This window comes from Glycine max, chromosome 20 (assembly GCF_000004515.6).
Source record: "Glycine max cultivar Williams 82 chromosome 20, Glycine_max_v4.0, whole genome shotgun sequence".
Taxonomy (NCBI): Eukaryota; Viridiplantae; Streptophyta; class Magnoliopsida; order Fabales; family Fabaceae; genus Glycine; species Glycine max.
Window position 1 is genome coordinate 30,789,096 of NC_038256.2, and position 18,907 is coordinate 30,808,002.

At 33.3% G+C, this 18,907-nt stretch overlaps 1 protein-coding gene across 1 annotated transcript; it reads left to right on the forward strand.

Annotated features, from left to right (window-relative positions):
* The first annotated feature begins 13,122 nt into the window (after positions 1-13,122).
* Positions 13,123-17,502, forward strand: LOC100817709 (BAR domain-containing protein). Its single transcript, NM_001255120.3, has 4 exons — positions 13,123-13,335; positions 14,190-14,260; positions 15,358-15,493; positions 17,085-17,502. The coding sequence occupies exons 1-4, from the start codon at positions 13,179-13,181 to the stop codon at positions 17,168-17,170; spliced, it is 450 nt and encodes a 149-aa protein (NP_001242049.2). The 5' UTR covers positions 13,123-13,178; the 3' UTR covers positions 17,171-17,502.
* Positions 17,503-18,907: the final 1,405 nt, after the last annotated feature.

Sequence of the window (18,907 nt, forward strand, 5' to 3'; positions counted from 1 at the left end):
GATATTATTAGAGCATATTCAAGATTAATTCAAATGGTCACCTACCACGTTATTCACGCACCAAGCCCAAAAAGTGTTGGGCGTGAGGGAGTGTATTGAGAAAAATCCTTGTTCTCTTTTCACTCATCTTTATTTGGTCCTCACAAACCTCACTTAGAGACAAAGGTGTGAGGGTCACCTTTTTCCCTTTATGTACAAATGAAAATTTGTTTGTGACACCATTATGGACAACATCCCTATCATACTGCTATGGCCTTCCAAGTAAGAGATGGCTATCCTCCATAGGGACTACATCAAGCAGTATCTTATCAACATATTTTCCAATGGAGAGGCATATCAAAACTTGTCTATCTACAACTAGTTCCCCATTCTCACTCAACCATTGTAGTTTGTAAGGCTTAAGGTGAAGGGAAGTTTTCAAAACAAGCTTTTCAATCAATCTTTGGCTAACTACATTGGTGCAACTACCCCCATCAATAATCAAAGAACATATTTTCTTCATTTAAATATCATGAAAAAAAGTGTTGTCCTTGGTAAAAATAATTCTAACCCTACTCCCACTTCTTCAAAAATGAGTTCTATTAAATGTTTTAAGTGTTTAGGAAATGGTCATATTGCCTCATAATGTCCTAACAAAATAACTATGGTTGTGTTGGGTAAGTTCCACATTGACTAAAGATAAAACAAAGTTAGAGTGTATAAGTGAAAGACAACCCTCACCCCTTAAGCTAGCTTTTGGGATTGAGTTAAGCCTAAACTCACATTCTAAGAATCTAAGATCAATCTGAATGACTTACAACAACAATTAAAACAAAAAATATACAAATCAAGAGCTAATTTATATCACACACTATACATATATCTATCTATTTGTATTTCTAATAATAAGGTCAAAATACTAGTAAACCAAGACATTCACTTTCAAGTGGCTACAACACATTATACACAAGTAGAAATTAACAAAATTCATCAAACTCATGAACTAGGCACCGGAATGTAGCCAGTTATGACTTTAGGGCAAGACCACTAAAGGCATAATTTAAACTCAAGGATTGGTGGTTGAAAATATTTTAGGAACTTTATGAACATTAGGAATCTAGGGACCTTAATCATCTCAGGAACCTTAGGCAGCTTAGATTTTGGGAAACCAGTGACCTTAGGCAGCTCATATACTTTAGGCATTTTAGGAACATTTGCTAGTAACAAGACTATGTGTTGTATTTTTAATATTTATTTCAAAAGAATTTTCTTAAAAAAAATATTTAATAAAATGGAAAAGTTATTGTAAGTGCATATGTTGTATGAAAATTTTGATGATGCCAAAAGATTGAAGCTATTCCACGTTGATTCAAGTCAAGATCAAGAGAAACGATTCACAATAGTCTTTTATATGTTAAAAGAATCTCTTAAAAAGGTTGCAAAGGTTTGGCCTTAAAAGACTTAAGTTTTCAAATCTCTTATAAAGTTTTTAAAGTAATTTTACATCTTTGAAACATATGTATTTCTCTCTGGTAATCGATTACCAAAGGCTGTAATCGATTACCAGAAGCAAAAATGTTTTTGAGCAGCTTTCAAAAAGTTTGAATTTGAATTTTAAAAGTTGTAATCGATTACCACTATTGTGTAATCGATTACCAGTCACAGAAGATTTTGAAATTTAAACTGAAAAGACATGACTCCTAAAAAATTAACTGTGTAATCGATTACCACAGGTCTATAATCGATTATCAGTGAGGAAATTTCAAAAATAACTCTGAAAAGTCACATCTCTTCATAAGTTTTTGAAAGGCCACCAAAGGCCTATAAATATTTGACTTGTGTTCGAAATTCTTCAGAGTTTTTTAGAATTTCATTATCCTATTCTCTCACAAGAAAACCTTTGGCCAAACACTTGCAAAACTATTAAGGATTCTTATAAGTTCTTCAAGTTGTATCATTCTTCTCTTAAAGAGAGAAAAACATCTTTTGTACTTTAAAAGCAAACTGTTGTTGTAATCAAGAGGCAGTGGGTCTCTTGATTTGTAAGTTTTCTGAACACAAGGGAAAAGTATCCCTGGGTGGTTCAGAAGTTGTAAAGGAATTTACAAGTATAGTGAAAATCTCAAGTAGATTGCTTGAGGACTGGACGTAGGTACAGGGAGTGGCCGAACCAGTATAAAACAGAGTTTGGAATTCTCTCTTCCCTAAACTCTTTTACTTTATTGTAGTTTAATTTTACCTTGCATATTTAAAGAAGCATCAAGTAAATTGTTTATTACTTCTTTTTCTGCATATTAAAGTCTGCATATTTCTTTTAAAGAGAACTAAAACTTGTTAGGGGAAATTTTTTAAACTTAATTCACCCCCTCTTAAGTGATTGATACCACTTGTTTAATAGTTATGACATTTAAATTCAAATTTTATATTAATGCCAATAAAAGTGAAAATGAAGAGGGGGACAATGACATTATAGGCTTATAATTGGTGATAAAAGACAAAAAAAAAGTTGGCTGAAGTTTTTTTTTTTTTTTGAAAAATGATTTTAAAAGGAAATAAGGTCATTGACTTCTTCTTAGTTTTTCTTCTTTGTTTCTTCTGTGCTTCTTCTTTGCTTCTCTTTGTATTTTCTTTGCATTTATTAAGCCATCTCCCTCTTTACTCCTAGGTCAATCATTTTTCTTTGCGAGTTCTGTAACCTTAGCTCTGCTAAGACATTCATATTGTATCCTAGGAGGTTTGCGTGGGATTCCATGGATAAACCTTTTAGGAAAGTGACTGACACGCCTCAGGAAGTTCAACCGCATTCTTGATTTTTGACTTCAACAACAACAATCTAAAAGGTTTATTTTTCATGGATGAAGCCACAAAACTTGTCAACAATGTCGACGCTTCCAACCCCACGCCACCGACAACAATCTTTGCTAAGTCGTTGCCCGATGTCTCAAAAATTGAGGTCTTCACTGGCCAAAATTTTCATCCCTGGCAAGAATGTGTTCATACCTTGTTGGACATGCATGTAGTTGTCTTTGCTCTTTCCACTCCTAAAACTATTGTGATGCTGATGCTAGTCAACTTCAACAATGGGTTCAAGCCAATAAGGTATGCCATCACACTTTGTTAAGTGCCTTGTCTAATGATCTATTTGATGTCCATTGCTCTTACAAGGAATCCAAAGAGATATGGGACTCTCTCATACTCAAATACATTGTTGAGGACATATTCAGACAGAGATTCATCATTGCCAACTACTACCACAGGACCATGAACGAAGAAAAAAGACATCAAGGTACAAATCAACGAATACCACAACTACTGGAAGACCTGAAGACTGAAAACATCTCTATTCCTGACAAGTTCCTTTCTGAACTATTGATTGAGAAGTTGTTGGAGTCCTGGACAGAATATAAACAACAGTTAAAGCACAGGCACAAACAGATGTCATTGTCAGACCTTATCATCCACATTATCATTGAAGATACAAATAGGAAGGAAAGTGTTGCAGCAAGGACCAAAGCAATGTCTGCCAAAGTAGACATGGTACAAGACAAACCATTTCATAAGAGGTATGCCAACAAAACTGATCACAATAACAAGAATAAGTACAATATAATAACCCATGTGTTGTTCCTTCTAATCCCATCCCACGTGCTCTTGCTTATAATCCTTCTTTCAAGAAAAAAAGGAGTTTGTTTTGTTTGTGGGAAGCCAGGACATTTTGCTCCTCAGTGCAGGTATAGAATTGTGAGAAATGACAATCCTCCTAAGCCTAGGGCTAACCTAGTTGAAGGAGATGACATTATTGCTCCGGTCATTTCTCAAGTGAATGTTGTCACCAATGTAAGAAAATGGGTGGTAGACTTTGGGGCTACCAGGCACATATGTGCTAATAAGAGTATGTTTACCTCCTACACTACTGTGGGGGGATGGAGAAGAACAAGCTTATCTTGGTGATTCAAGAACTAATTTGGTTCAAGGAAAAGGGAAAGTTCTTCTCAAGCTAATATCTAGGAAAATACTTGCTTTGAATAATGTGCTACATGTTCCCTCTATAAGAGTTAACCTTGCTTCTGTAGCATTGCTGGGAAAGGTTGGGGGTAAAGGTTTCCTTTGAGTCTGATAAGATAATTATGACTAAGAATAATGTATTTATGGGGAAGGGTTATTGTGATCAGGTCTCTTTGTACTCAATGTTTCTTAAGTGATTAATAAGAATGCATCTTCTTCTGCTTACTTGATTGATTCTTATGATATATGGCATGCTAGATTAGGACATGTGAATCCAACATATGTTATGAAATTGCAACAACTAGGTTTAATTAATATAAGTAATAAACAAAATAAGAAATGTGAAATATATATTGAATAAAAATTAACTAAGAAATCATGTCCTTTAGTACAACGTGAAACTAAACTGCTAGGCTTAATTCATTTTGATATTGTTGATTTAAAACAAACTAAGACAAGATGAGGTGAAAGTTACTTTGTAACCTTTATAGATGATTACTCTAGATATACTAAAGTTTATCTAATTAAGCACAAAGATGAAGTGTTTGATATGTTCTTATCTTATAAAGCTGAAGTTGGAAATCAATTGAATAGAAAAATCAAGAGGTTAAGATCTGATAAGGGTGGTGAGTATACTTTGTTTAATGACTTTTGTGAAAACGAAGGTTAATTCATTAAGTAACCCCTCCCCCCCCCCCCCCCCCATATTCACCCGAGTCAAATGGAGTAGCAAAAATGAAAAATAGAACCCTTAAGGAAATGATGAATGTTTTACTTGTTAGTTCCTCTGCTCCTAACAACCTTTGGAGTGAAGCTCTCTTGATTGCTTGCTTTTTACAAAATAGAATTCCACACAAGAAAAATAGGTTTGAGCCCTTATGAGTTATGGAAAGGATATAAACCAAACCTCAAATATCTGAGAGTGTGGGGGTGCCTAGCTAAAGTGATGTTACCCAATCCAAAGAAAAGGAAAATAAAATGTAAGACTTCTGATTGCTTGTTTATTGGTTATGTTGAACATAGTGCTGCCTATAGATTTCTAGTTCTTAAGAGTGATATGATTGAGTGTGACACCATTATGGAGACTAAGAATGCCGAATTCTAGGGCTAGTTCCAGTACTATTTCTAGTCTTGAACAACAAGTTGAAACCTATAGTGAACCTATAAGCGAGGATTTAAGGAGAAGTAAAAGACATAGGACAAAAAAATCTTTTGGAGATGAGTTTTATACATATCTTATTAAGGATGATCCCTTAAGTTTTTCAGAAGCCATTAGTTCTTTAGATGCAAACCTTTGGGAGAAAGCCATTAGGATTGAAATCGACTCTATCAAAAAGAATAATACATGGACTTTAGTAGATCTACATGAGGGTGCAAATCCTATTGGATGTAAATGGATCTTTAAGAGAAAGTATAACCGTGATGGATCTATAAATAAGTACAAGACAAGGTTAGTTGCTAAAGGGTTTACTCAGAAACCTAACATAGATTTTTTGATACCTTTGCACTTGTTACAAGGATTTCTTTCATTAGGATTTTGGTAGCCTTAGCTGCAATCCATAAGTTAGTGATTCATCAGATGGATGTTAGGACAAATTTCTTGAATGGTGATTTAGAGGAAGAGATATATATGACTCAACCTAAAGGGTGTGTGGTGGATGGTCAAGAGAACAAAGTGTGCAAACTTTTGAAATCCCTATATGGTTTAAAATAAGCGCCTAAACAATGGCATGAAAAATTGAATGAGACTTTACTTGTTGATGGTTTTTCTAGTAGTGATGCTGATAAATGCATGCATACAAAGTCTGTGAACGATGATCATGTTATTATATGCTTGTATGTGGATGACATGCTTATTTTTGGTGCATGCAATGATATAGTTTTTAAAACTAAATCTTTCTTAGCATCTAAATTTGATATGAAAGACATGGGTGAAGCAAGTATTATTTTGGGAGTTAAAATTATAAGGAAGGGAGATATTATATTACTATCCCATGAGCATTATGTTAAGAAACTTCTTAGGAAGTATAAATATTATGATTTTAAGTCAGTGAGTACCCCTTACGATGCTAACTCTCAATTAAAGAAAAATAGAGGAGAATGAATTGCTCAAACTCAATATGCACAAATCATTGAGAGCTTATTGCATTCGGTGAACTTTTCTAGACCTAATATTGCATATGCAGTAGGCAGATTGAGTAAATATACCCATAGTCCTAATCAGGACCATTGGGATGCACTTGTTAGACTCATGAGATATATGAGAGGTAACATGGATTATGGTATTGAATACAGTGGATTTCCCGCAGTACTTGAAGGGTATAGTGATGCTAACTGGATCTCTAATTCAGATGAGACAAAATCCACTAGTGATTATGTGTTTACTTTTAGTGGTGTGCAGTAGCTTGGAGATCAGCCAGACAAACTATTATTGCTAGATCAACAATGGAGTCAGAGTTTGTTGCTCTAGAAATGGCTGGTAGTAAGGCTGAGTGGTTGAAAAACTTCTTAGCTAACATTCCTTTGGGAATGAAACCAACCCCATCAATATCTATGCATTGTGATTCCCAATCAACAATAGTTGTGGGTAAGAATAAAATATTCAATGGGAAAAATAGTCATATACAACTGAGACATAATGTGGTTAAGCAACTGATAAAAGATGGAACAATTTCCACAGATTATGTGAAGTCAGAAGGAAACTTGGCAAATCCTTTGACAAAACCCTTAGGAAGGAATATGATATTAGAAACATCGAAGGGAATGGGACTTAAGCCACTTGAAAACAAACAAGTGATGGTAACCTAACCTTTGTGATTAGAAATCCCATGAAGAAGGTTCATATGGGTAAAAACAAGTTACTTGTCAGTTCTGCTAACACTCAAATTGATTTCTATCAATTTGCTTTTAGTCACTTCCTATGGTGTGAGAAAGTGTTAGAGCTGCATTAATGAGAGGATAAACTTTATAGTAAACTTTATATGTTGGAGAAAGTTTTACTTCTTAAATTTTTTTTACTGATTTTCATATCCCTTATGGGTGGTAAATGATTTGTAGCATGCACTTGATGAAATCATCTATATGAGTGTCAAGTGGGGCCGCTTGCATGAGATCTTGGAGAGATCTCTAGAGCACTCATGAATACTGGGCACGCGCATGACCTAGTAGCGCAACACAACGATAACAGGTTTATTATAAAAAATGCTATATGTAAATATTTTCGTCTCGGATTCAAGTAGTGAAAAGGAATCAATAAATTTAGAAATGATAGTTCTTTCACTACACAACTATTGTAGTGTCCATCTACTGGGTCTCGAATTAGATTGGATAAGGATAAGTTGGATATGGAATTCCCTTTTTAGTTAGAGAATGGGCGGAAGAAAAACCTTGTATACAGACTGATGAAAAGTCTATTACTGCTTCCACATTTCATTAATATTAGTTAGATTAGTTAGATTGAATAGTTTTTAATTTAGCTAATTGGCTTTCTTAATCTTAAAAGTATATATATATATATATATATATATATATATATATATAATTTTAAGTATTTTACAAAAAAATTATTCTAAAATCGAATAGAAAAAAAATTTCTTTTCACTAACCTCTAGTAAAAAAAATGAATAAGCTAAGGTGTCTTATGATTAATAGACCACTATCACACGCCAAGTGTCTTTGGTTCATATAGCTTGCTACACCAACTAAATTGTGTGTTAAGTCCTATTAGTATAGGTCAGGTTCATATAGCTTGCTATACCAAGTCCGATGCATTACACCTCATGTTGACCCATGAATTTTCTTTTATTTATTAAATGTAATTTATTCTTTTGAAATATGTGGATGATTGTTGTATTTTTAATATTTATTTCTAAAGAATTTTCTTAGAAAAAATATTTAATTAAATGGACAAGTTATGACATTTAAATTTAAATTTGAAATTCAAATTTTCTATTAATGCCAATAAAAGTGAAAATCAAGAGGGGACAATGGCATTATAGGTTTATAATTGGTGATAAAAAAAAGTTGACTGGAGTTTTTTTTTTTTTGAAAAATGATTTTAAAAGGAAATGAGACCATTGACTTCTTAGTTTTTCTTTTATGTTTCTTCTTTGTTTCTTCTTTGCTTCTCTTTGTATTCTCTTTGTATCTATTTAGCCCTCTCCCTTTTTATTTCTGGGTCAATTATTTTTCTTTGTGAGTTTTGTAACTTTAGCTCTGCTAAGACATAGACGTTCCTATTATATCCTGAGAGATTTGCGTGGATACCACGGATAAACCTTGTAAGACATTGACCGTCACACCTCATGAAGTTCAACCACATTCTTGATTTTCGATTTCAACAACAATATGTACCATAAGAACCAAAAACTTCATCATACACATGTACCGAAAGGTGAATTCAAATTTTCACAATACAGTACAAAATATAATAAGCCAAAAATGTAATCTCCTCTGCAACTAACTATAAGCACACTGTTGTTAAGATCACTGCAAACACTAGCAACTAACTAGTCGAGTTATATATTAGCAGCCGAGGACTTTACATCAACAAATTTTTGTTTTTGTGACAGAAAGATACTAGATTTCATTGAACCAAAAAATTCTGTATGCCAGACTTTCTAACAAATCTGCTACTCTATTTCCTTCCCTCTTTACAAACATAATATCAAAAATTAAAAAAATAATCTCCAGCCAAGGTCGTTTCCTTTTGAAAATTCATTCATTTCTTAACAAGATAGACCAAATAATACCAAAAATTTGCTTCATGAACTCTTCATCTTGCAGCTGCAAACAATCCACAAGCCACTGATTAGAGGAGCTTTGGTGGGCATTTCTCATTCTTCCACTCACTGGGCTAGCAAACCAGATTGGTTGTACTTCCTTACGTAACAAGAGTGCATATTCCAAAGACTCATATTCCTCTCCACAACAAGGGCACACATGATCTATGTCCATCTTTGTTTGAAGGTTTCCCCTCACAAACACTATTTTTGCATATTCTCCAAATAAGGCTTTGGCATTTTGGTTCCACTTGAACCTTCCATATTTTTTCTGCCAGAGTGTTCCAGTGTTAGAAATAGAAGAAGCTTTGCACCTGTAATTTTTTTGGAAAACCTGATTATAACCAGATTTCACCGGGTAGAAGCCATCATTTGTGTGTTTCCAGGTGAGTTGGTCCACAGATGAGTTGATCCTAAGAGGAATATCCAGAATATTAGCAGCAATATTTTGTGGGAACAACCTCCGAATCTTTTGTTCATCCCATGTTCTAGTTTAATTAAGAATGAGTTCAAAAAACTCTGAGATCTGTGTCCGCTTCCTCAGGTATCAGAATTCCAACTCTATTATGATCCCAAGTTCCTAGAATCCATTTGTCAGTCCACACCTTGATCTGAAACCCATCTCCCACCTTCCAATAAGTACCTTCCTCTAGGATATCCTAGACTAAATGAATACTTGCCCATGTAAAACTCGGCCAAGGTCCACGATCTGCCTCCATAGCTCTCGAATGGAGAAAATGTTTTGCTTTTAAAACTCTGGTCATGAGTGAGTTGTTGCATGTTGCCGATCTCCAGTATTAATTGTTGGCCAGCAGAGCTCTATTAAAAGCTTCAAATCATTCTAAATCCTTGCCCCTCTCGTTTTTTGGATCTTGATAGCTCCCAACTCAGCCAGTGGATTTTCCTCTCTTAAGTATTCACACTCCAGAAAAATCTAGTTGCAAGACTCTCAATCTGGTTGCATATAACATTTAGAAGCTTCAAGCACCCCATAACATGAGGGGATCGCTTGAACTACAGTTTTTATCAAAATCTCCCTTCCAGCTTGTAATAAAAACCTCCTTTTCCATACTTTAATTAGCTTCTTACAGACCTTTTCTCGAACAGATTGGAAAACTTGAGTTTTGGACCTACCAATAGTAATAGGAAGTCCCTGGTATGCCATGGAACTCTCCATTCCTTAACTCCAAGCGGCTGTTGTAGTTCATGTTGACCTGTACTAGGCACGTTTCGGCTACAAGAAAGCTCCTATTTGTTGAGGTTGACATGTTGTCTAGAAGCTAGTTCATATTCCCTGAGGATAGAAGAAAGATGGTAAGCTTCTTCCAGATTGCACCTTGTATTATTAAGAATTATATTATTTTTATACACACAAGGTAAAGAGCATATCAGAATCTACATTGTTAATTTGTTTAGTGGGAAGATTTAAAGAATTGTGTAATAAATATTATATTTAGCCATTTAGGCGGGTTAGAACACTCTTTAAATTTGTTTATTTGAAATTCAAATGTTGAGATTTTCTAAAATTTGCAATATTATTCTCATTTAAATTTTTCATAACTTTTTTTTTATGTTTTTTGAAATTATTTTTCATCACATCATTCCTTTAATCTCACAATTCTCTTCTCTTCCTATGTAGAAGTGTTGTGAAAAATTTAACAAAAGTGCCATTACTCTTCTATAATATTTGATTACTTTAACACCATGCATGTATGTTACAAGTTAGAGTACAATAATAATATGTGTGTGTAATCACACCATTGTAATAGACTAAAATAAATGTTGAATTAATAATGTAAACGGAATAAAAGATGTAGATTCAAAATGATTTTGGTGAAAACTTAACAAATGAAGTGAACGGTGGGTGCTTCGAAACACTTGTTCTTATACAAATGTGGACACTGTTCATTCTGAGTGTATTATTATGTTATTTGTCTTATGCGACAGAAAACAATGTTTGAGATCGCACCAACCATATGAACCTATTGATTTCCCTGTTTGTACATCACTACGTCAGTTGTCCTCTAAGTAAGAGAAGAGAACAATTAAGATTGTACCGAAAAAGTCATCGATTTTTATTTACCCGATTCAACCACTAACAAGAAAAGCAAACGTTAGAGTACGTATAATAAAAAGGTAAATGGACATCAGGACAGAATAAGCTTACAATAACATGAACTAATAAGTCTATAGTCTATCCAAAGATCATGATACAAAATATCAGAGACGAAACTAGAAAAATATATGAGGGGGGCAAAAATTAATACATGAATCAACAATGATCCATAATTAAAATTAATTTTTCTTATATAAATTAAATCAATTTATCTATCGAATAATTTTTTTAAAAAAACCTATTTAAACACAATTAATATAATTGAAACTATGCAAAAAAAAAACACCTGATTAAAAGAAATTAACGTATAATTTCTAAAATTATACAATAGATAAAATAATTAGGGTTTCTATAATTCATATAAGAAAATAAAATAATTTATATAGCAATTAACATAAAAGAAGATAGTTTTACTAATGTATAGTTTTATTAAAAGCAACTGCTTACTCTATCTATCTAATGTATAGTTTTATTAATTAACCCAAATATGACTTAATTAAAAATGATATATGCGCAGAAAAATAAATGAGGAGTATGAAATTACACCCGTGATATAACTTTAATAATTATTGTATCATTTTTATAATTTGATATAAAATGTAATTTTTATTAATCCAACCGTTGAATTATATCTGCATGTTATCAAAATTGTTTATGTCAAATTTTGTTTGATTTTAATAATAAAATAATAAATAATTTTTTATTAATATCAACTTTTACATGTGTAATTTATGTGAAAGAAATTTTTAAAACGTAACTAATGGATTTTAAAAAAATATTATTTAATTAAAAGTTATAAAATAACGTAATAATTATTAAATTTATACTATTGGATTCTTTCTCTCAATATATATAACATCCGAAGAAAATATATTTTTGTTTAAGCATGCGAAATGAACAAAATAAAATAACAAAAAGTACACGTGAAGGCTAACTTTAGAAGACGAATATGAAGTGGTGTGTTTTTCTGGCGGTGGGTGTGTGAGAAGTGAGTGCGAGAGAATAGAAAAGGGAAGGGGAATAGAAAATTCAACTCATGGAGTATGTTTTTCATATATGTAAAATAGGTTATTTTGGTTTTACTACTCAAATTATTTTTTTATTATCTAATATTTTTATAAGTTTGATTTTAATACCTATCATTAATGATGATTTATTAAGTAATCATATGATAAACTAATAGATGGTGCATTTGTTTCGGTAAAAAATAAGAGACTAAATAATATAAAAATATTTGTCCAATATTTGATTTAAAGAATGATTGAGGGTTAGTTCAGAATAAAGAATGATGAACTAGAGAAATATTCAAAAACTTGTAACTCATAAAATTTTGTACAACTTTTTATCCAGTGTCTAACAAAAAGTAAAAGTACAATATTATCTCTATTTTCTGACTTTTCATTATCCCACATCTTTTTTCATTTTCCATATGTACCTCCTTTTCTAAACCTCCTTCTCCAACCATCATACCTTAGCCATCGACATGGGCACCTTGCCTGCCGACAAGGGTCGTATGGACTACTTCTGTTCCCATTTTGTTCATTATTTTTTTTTCTTTTCATTTTTAATTTATTCAAATGTTCCCATTGTCATTTTCTTCATTCTTGCTATATATATTTTTTCTTTTGGCCAACTTTGGCGAGGCCACATCGTGCTGTCGTCGTGACCCTTTGGCGGCCTTGCACCTGATGGCATTAGGGGCCGTGCCTCCTTGGTGGAGTTGCCTCTCCTGTGTTGTGTCATCAAGATGCTGCTAATACACCTATGATTTTATAGTAAAATTTATATTATTTTGACCACCAAATAACGTATAATATAAAAAAATTTCTTGTGACTCAACTACTTGTCCAATGTTATTATATTTCTCCTGTATTTTTAGCAAATCAAACGCACCCAGAATGTCATGTTATCAATAATAATGTGATAGACTAATATAATATCACGTCATGACTTAACGACTTTTTATTGATGTCATATAATAAAATAGAAGATCAATAATCTCAGGTAGTAAAATAAATAAAAAGGTAATTTGTGCAGTAAAACAAAAATGTACTATTTTATAGGTAGGAAGAACCTATGTAGGCTTTGGAGTAGCCTCAGCAATTTAGGAGGTGCCTTTAACAATCCCTTTAAAATTCACTCCTGAAGCCACGTTGACATTGGTAGCTACCACTTTCCTTTCCTTTCCCAAGTGGGCAAATTCGGAGTCACGTTAAGGTCCCACACCGTGAATATAGTAGCAAATAAAAATCGATTGCCACAATCTATGTGTCTTCGAAGTTAACCAAAAAATAATAATGGAGGTGCAGCAATGGTGGAGGCTCAGATTCTCCTTCAGGAATGCAACCATGGTCGTGTGTTTCCTTAACATAATCACTGCAATCTTCTTGCTTCATGCTTTTCTCACCTCTGCTTACACCCGCAACAAATTCTCCAACGCTAACTCAAACTCAGGCTAGTCCTTTTCTTTTTGTTCAATTTCTCTCTTTCTTGTGGAAATTTGTACCCTTGTAGTTGAATTGGATAATGGATATTCGGTGATTTCGTTGATCATGTCCTAAAGTTGAGATTTTTGGGGTAAAGATTGTGGCTTTTTGTGTGATTGGATTAAGTGGAAAGGGGGGGATGATGGGTTTTGTTGTTTGATAGATTGTGATTTGGGGTATTCTTAAAATTTTTTGATTTTTGTATCTGGTGGTTGTTCTTAGACCTTAGAATTGTGAGTTTGAGTTATCATGATTGTGTAAAGTGCTGATGTTTAAAATCAGAAGATGGATTTCTTGGCAAGTGGTTTTGTCATACTTTATTTGCTTGCTGCCCACAGTTATATGTGAGTTTAGTTCAATATTTTAGCTTTGTAGGTGGTCCTTAAGTGATGAAGTTTGAACTTGTGGCTAGTGTTTTGAATTTTGTGACATGGGTTTGGATTTGAATCCTTGCATGTTATTAGAGAGTACCATTGTTCAAACTTCAGTGAACATAAGGCAAATCTCAAAGTTGAAATTGTCACTGGTCGTCTTCCTTATTCAGTGGAACAAAGGGACTCACTTGAACAAAGGCTAATCTATGATAACTTTGGAGAGAAAGACACAGAACAGTTATCTTATAGTGACACTGATTCTACTTATGGACAGAGAAAAATGAAAACATTATATTTTTGAACTTTGGACTAAACAGTTATCTTATAATGACACTGATTCTACTTTTAAAATGCCTATAATAGACTGATAGTGATATAATGTGAAGTATTTGTTAAACTTGCCTGCATCATATGTTCTTCATTTTAAATTTGATGTTTTTAATTACAGCTCAACTCAATTACATTAAGGAATCTGAAGAGATTCGACTTGCCATGCTACCGGTGGAACTGATAAAAAGAGTGAGTTTGGAATTAGTTTTGTTCACTATATTTGTTATTACTATGGTTGCACATTAATGATGCTGAAGATGTCAACAGTATAACTTAGAGAGGGACATACAATTAAAAAATCCTTGCACTTTTTCTGACCAACTGATAGCTTATTTCAGATGTTCTGGAACAAACCCAGAACTTTGTTGTGGTTTTCAATTCATTGTCTAGATGGAAAACTAAAAGGAGGTCATTTTTCAAATTATTCACATACAAAGCCTCTGCTCTGCCCTATACCGAATTTTCTATTTACTAGTGACTTGATAGCTTATCTGTCTGCCTCTGCATCTCTAAATGTAACATGAATTAAGATATACTTTGTTAAACTCATTTCTTGCACAATACTAATTCTTTTTTTTATTGTTTCAGCCAAATCCCTCTGTTTGTCTGTGTGTTTTTTTCTTCTCTTTTCCTTTTTACTACGACACACCAGTGAGATTATATTGCAATTCACTGACTTCATTGCTTTCAATTGTGTAAATCTGCATTTTTCCTGAACAAAGCTTGATCAGAGTAATATAAATTGTAAACTTTTAGTTCTTCAGCTGGTCGTGTTCATATAACATGCCACCATCACTGATATGCCTCATCATATCTATTGTAATCAGACACTCATTTACTTAAAATTAAAATTGCCCAGTGTCTAACATTCAAAAGTTAGACACTTAGACATCATGGTAGGTGGGTCAAGTATGGGAATTCAGAAGTTTAAATCAAGTATAATGAAGCCTTGTTTCTTCAACATGGCTATTTATGCACACATAATCACTTCCTCTTCCTTTAATTTCTCCTATTGCATGTTTGGTCTTCACTGCAATCATCTCTATACAGTGTGAGCTTTAGTCATACATATCTGAAAATTTAACTTCTATATAAGTGAGAAATTTTTTAAACTTTTGGGTATGCCAAAATGTGTTTCTCAACAGTCATAGCAATGTCCTAGTTTGTTTTCCTTTTGAGAGGCTAAAGCTAGGCCAGCGATACAGTATACACCAGTGGTTCAACTTCTGGTATATATATTTTTTAAGAATACATCTTTCTATAAATCTGAGTGTATTCCATTTTAGGTGAGGGAGATTGAGCAGGAAGTATACACTGAACCAGAAACTGCCCAGAAGAAAGACACAAAGCTGACTGCTGCAGTTGATCTGTCTAAAAGGTTAAAGGATTTCCGTTCCTTGAATGATGCTGCCAGCTTGAAAGGTATTTCTCTTTTCTCCCTAACAAACCATCTCAATCATAACCCACTTTTGTGTGCAAATATACAAGATAAATGTTCGTGCTCATCATTTATCACTTGTCTAAAAAATAATTGATTCAGGAAGTTTTTTCCTGAGTATTACTTAATAATTATTTCAGTTCCATCATATTTGGAATTGCGGATTATCATAGTGATGCAGCAATAGAATCACAAAAAACCATAGTTATAAGTTGGACAACATTAGCCATTTAGGTGAGGATCCTTCATTAGCACGTTTGTAACAGGGACATGATTTGTGTTTAAAGGCTTATAGGATTAGGCAATTAGCAATAAATTCTATGAAGATTTGTAATTATTTATTGACTTGAATATGTTTTTGATCCCTAATAAATATCTAATTTTTGTGTTTCCTCCCTAATAATTTTTTGTTTTGCATTGAGTCCCTAATAAAACAACAATTTTGTTTTTAGTCCTTGACACTTTTTTTAGTCCTTGATAAATTAGCAAATTTTGTGTTTGCTCCCTAATAATTTTTTTCCATTTTTTATTAGTCGGGACGAAAATAAAATTTGCTAATTTATTAGGGAGCAAATACAAAATTTGTTAATTTATCAAGGACTAAAAAAAGTATCAAGGACTAAAAACAAAATTGTTGTTTTACTAGGGACTCAATGCAAAACAAAAAATTATTAGAGAGCAAACACAAAAATCGAATATTTATTAGGGATCAAAAACATATTTAAGCATTATTTATTAGATAAATGTTCAATTCTATGGGCAGTTCCGACAAATTTAACTTTTTTTTTTCTTTTTGTTTTCTCTTAGCTACACTATGTTTAAAGCCTAGAACCCATTCTGTTTTAAGGGCTACAACAGTTTTGCATCTTCTACCTGGCATAGTTTAAAGTTTCACCTTTCTAGTTCCCAGCTCTTTTCTTTGTATTCACCCAAAACCTATCAAACCCTGAAACTTTATTATGCAAACCCTGCTTTCATCACACTTGCAGCCAGCTGTGCCTATGTTAGCCCATGATATGCCTCCAATCTTTTTTCCTGATGTAGTTCTTCACACCAGCTTGTTTCCTACTGGAAAAATAACCTTACTTGAGCCAGCAAGTAATTTTTGCCAGCAAAATGTTTAAAATGGATTCCAGTGAACTTTACAGTTCATTGATATTTTTTCAAGTTCTCCTTTGTGTTCACTTTTGTTTATCTTTATATGTCCCTCACTTGTGTCATCAAAATAAAAATAAAAAACCTTAACTGACATGATTTAATTGATGTTCTAAAGCTGATTTAAACAAAGCTTAAAGCCAAATTTCACAATATTGGATTTGTTCTCCTCTCTAAAGGCTATGTTTTCTACAAACTACAATCATCATTGCATCCACGTAACGGCTTTTGCTGTTACTGTATACAATTTATTCTGGAGTTTGGTTTACAATATATCCACTGTTCCAATTTCAAGCTTCTCATATTGAAACCTGAATCCTGCGGTATTTCAGTAAAGAAACATTCCTTGCTTTAGATCATACCAACAAAATTATATTGGCATTGGAGTTAATTCCCTTTGATGATGTTTGTGGTTCTCAGCTTTGGAGGAATGGCGAAAGAGGAAGATGGAGAGGGCCAGACAAAGAGAATTGGAGAAAAATGGAACAACTTCTTCTCAAGCTTGACTTTATATATTCTCTTATATCAAGTGAAAGTTGACATGCTGATTTCAATACATAATGGGACAATTAGTAGTCATTTAGTGTACACTGTATAGCATCTTTAAGATTTTCCACAGCTTATGTTATAAAGGAATCTTTCTTCGGACAGAATTTGTGATTAATAGTTTGATACTATTACTCATCTACTTTAGTTTTCTTTATATTTTAAAAATTAAAATAAATAATTTACCATCTTTCTTGATTTTGTCTGATTGTATCTTCTTGCTTTCCACCGTTACTTTTCAAGAAGCATAGTGTCATGAAAATTGTATGAAGGCAGCCATTTGTGATTGATAGTTTGATACTATTGCTCATCTTCTACTTTAGTTTTCTTTATATTTTAAAAATTAAAATAAATAATTTATCATCTTTCTTGATCTTGTTTGATTGTATCTTCTTGCTTTCCACCGTTACTTTTCAAGAAGCACACAACAACAACAACAACAACAACGCCTTATCCCACTAGGTGGGGTCGGCTACATGGATCAACTTCCGCCATAATGTTCTATCAAGTACCATACTTCTATCCAAATCATTAAGTTCGAGATCCTTTTTATAACCTCTCTTATAGTCTTTTTGGGTCTTCCTCTGCCTCGAATTGTTTGTCTTCTCTCCATCTGGTCTACTCTCCTCACTACAGAGTCTACCGGTCTTCTCTCTACATGCCCAAACCACCTAAGTCTATTTTCCACCATCTTCTCTACAATAGGCGCTACTCCAACCCTCTCTCTAATAGCTCCGTTTCTAATTTTATCCTGTCGAGTCTTACCACACATCCACCGCAACATCCTCATCTCCGCTACACCTACTTTAGTCTCATGTTGGCTCTTGACCATCCAACATTCTGTTCCGTACAAAATCGCCGGTCTTACCGCAGTCCGATAAAACTTTTCCTTTAGCTTGATCGGTACCTTTGCATCACATAACACCCCGATGCTTTTCTCCATTTCATCCATCCTGCTTGAATGCGATGATTCACATCCCCTTCAATTTCTCCATCATCATGTATTACCAGACCCAAGTTTAAAATGGATTCCAGTGAACTTTACAGTTCATTGATATTTTTTCAAGTTCTCCTTTGTGTTCACTTTTGTTTATCTTTATATGTCCCTCACTTGTGTCATCAAAATAAAAATAAAAAACCTTAACTGACATGATTTAATTGATGTTCTAAAGCTGATTTAAACAAAGCTTAAAGCCAAATTTCACAATATTGGATTTGTTCTCCTCTCTAAAGGCTATGTTTTCTACAAACTACAATCATCATTGCATCCACGTAACGGCTTTTGCTGTTACTGTATACAATTTATTCTGGAGTTTGGTTTACAATATATCCACTGTTCCAATTTCAAGCTTCTCATATTGAAACCTGAATCCTGCGGTATTTCAGTAAAGAAACATTCCTTGCTTTAGATCATACCAACAAAATTATATTGGCATTGGAGTTAATTCCCTTTGATGATGTTTGTGGTTCTCAGCTTTGGAGGAATGGCGAAAGAGGAAGATGGAGAGGGCCAGACAAAGAGAATTGGAGAAAAATGGAACAACTTCTTCTCAAGCTTGACTTTATATATTCTCTTATATCAAGTGAAAGTTGACATGCTGATTTCAATACATAATGGGACAATTAGTAGTCATTTAGTGTACACTGTATAGCATCTTTAAGATTTTCCACAGCTTATGTTATAAAGGAATCTTTCT

Coding starts and splice junctions, on each gene's coding strand:
- LOC100817709 (NM_001255120.3), top strand. CDS start 13,179: ATGGAGGTGCAGCAATGGTGGAGGCTCAGATTCTCCTTCAGGAATGCA. Junction 13,336..14,189: donor CAACGCTAACTCAAACTCAG/GCTAGTCCTTTT, acceptor TTTTAATTACAG/CTCAACTCAATTACATTAAG. Junction 15,494..17,084: donor TGATGCTGCCAGCTTGAAAG/GTATTTCTCTTT, acceptor TGTGGTTCTCAG/CTTTGGAGGAATGGCGAAAG.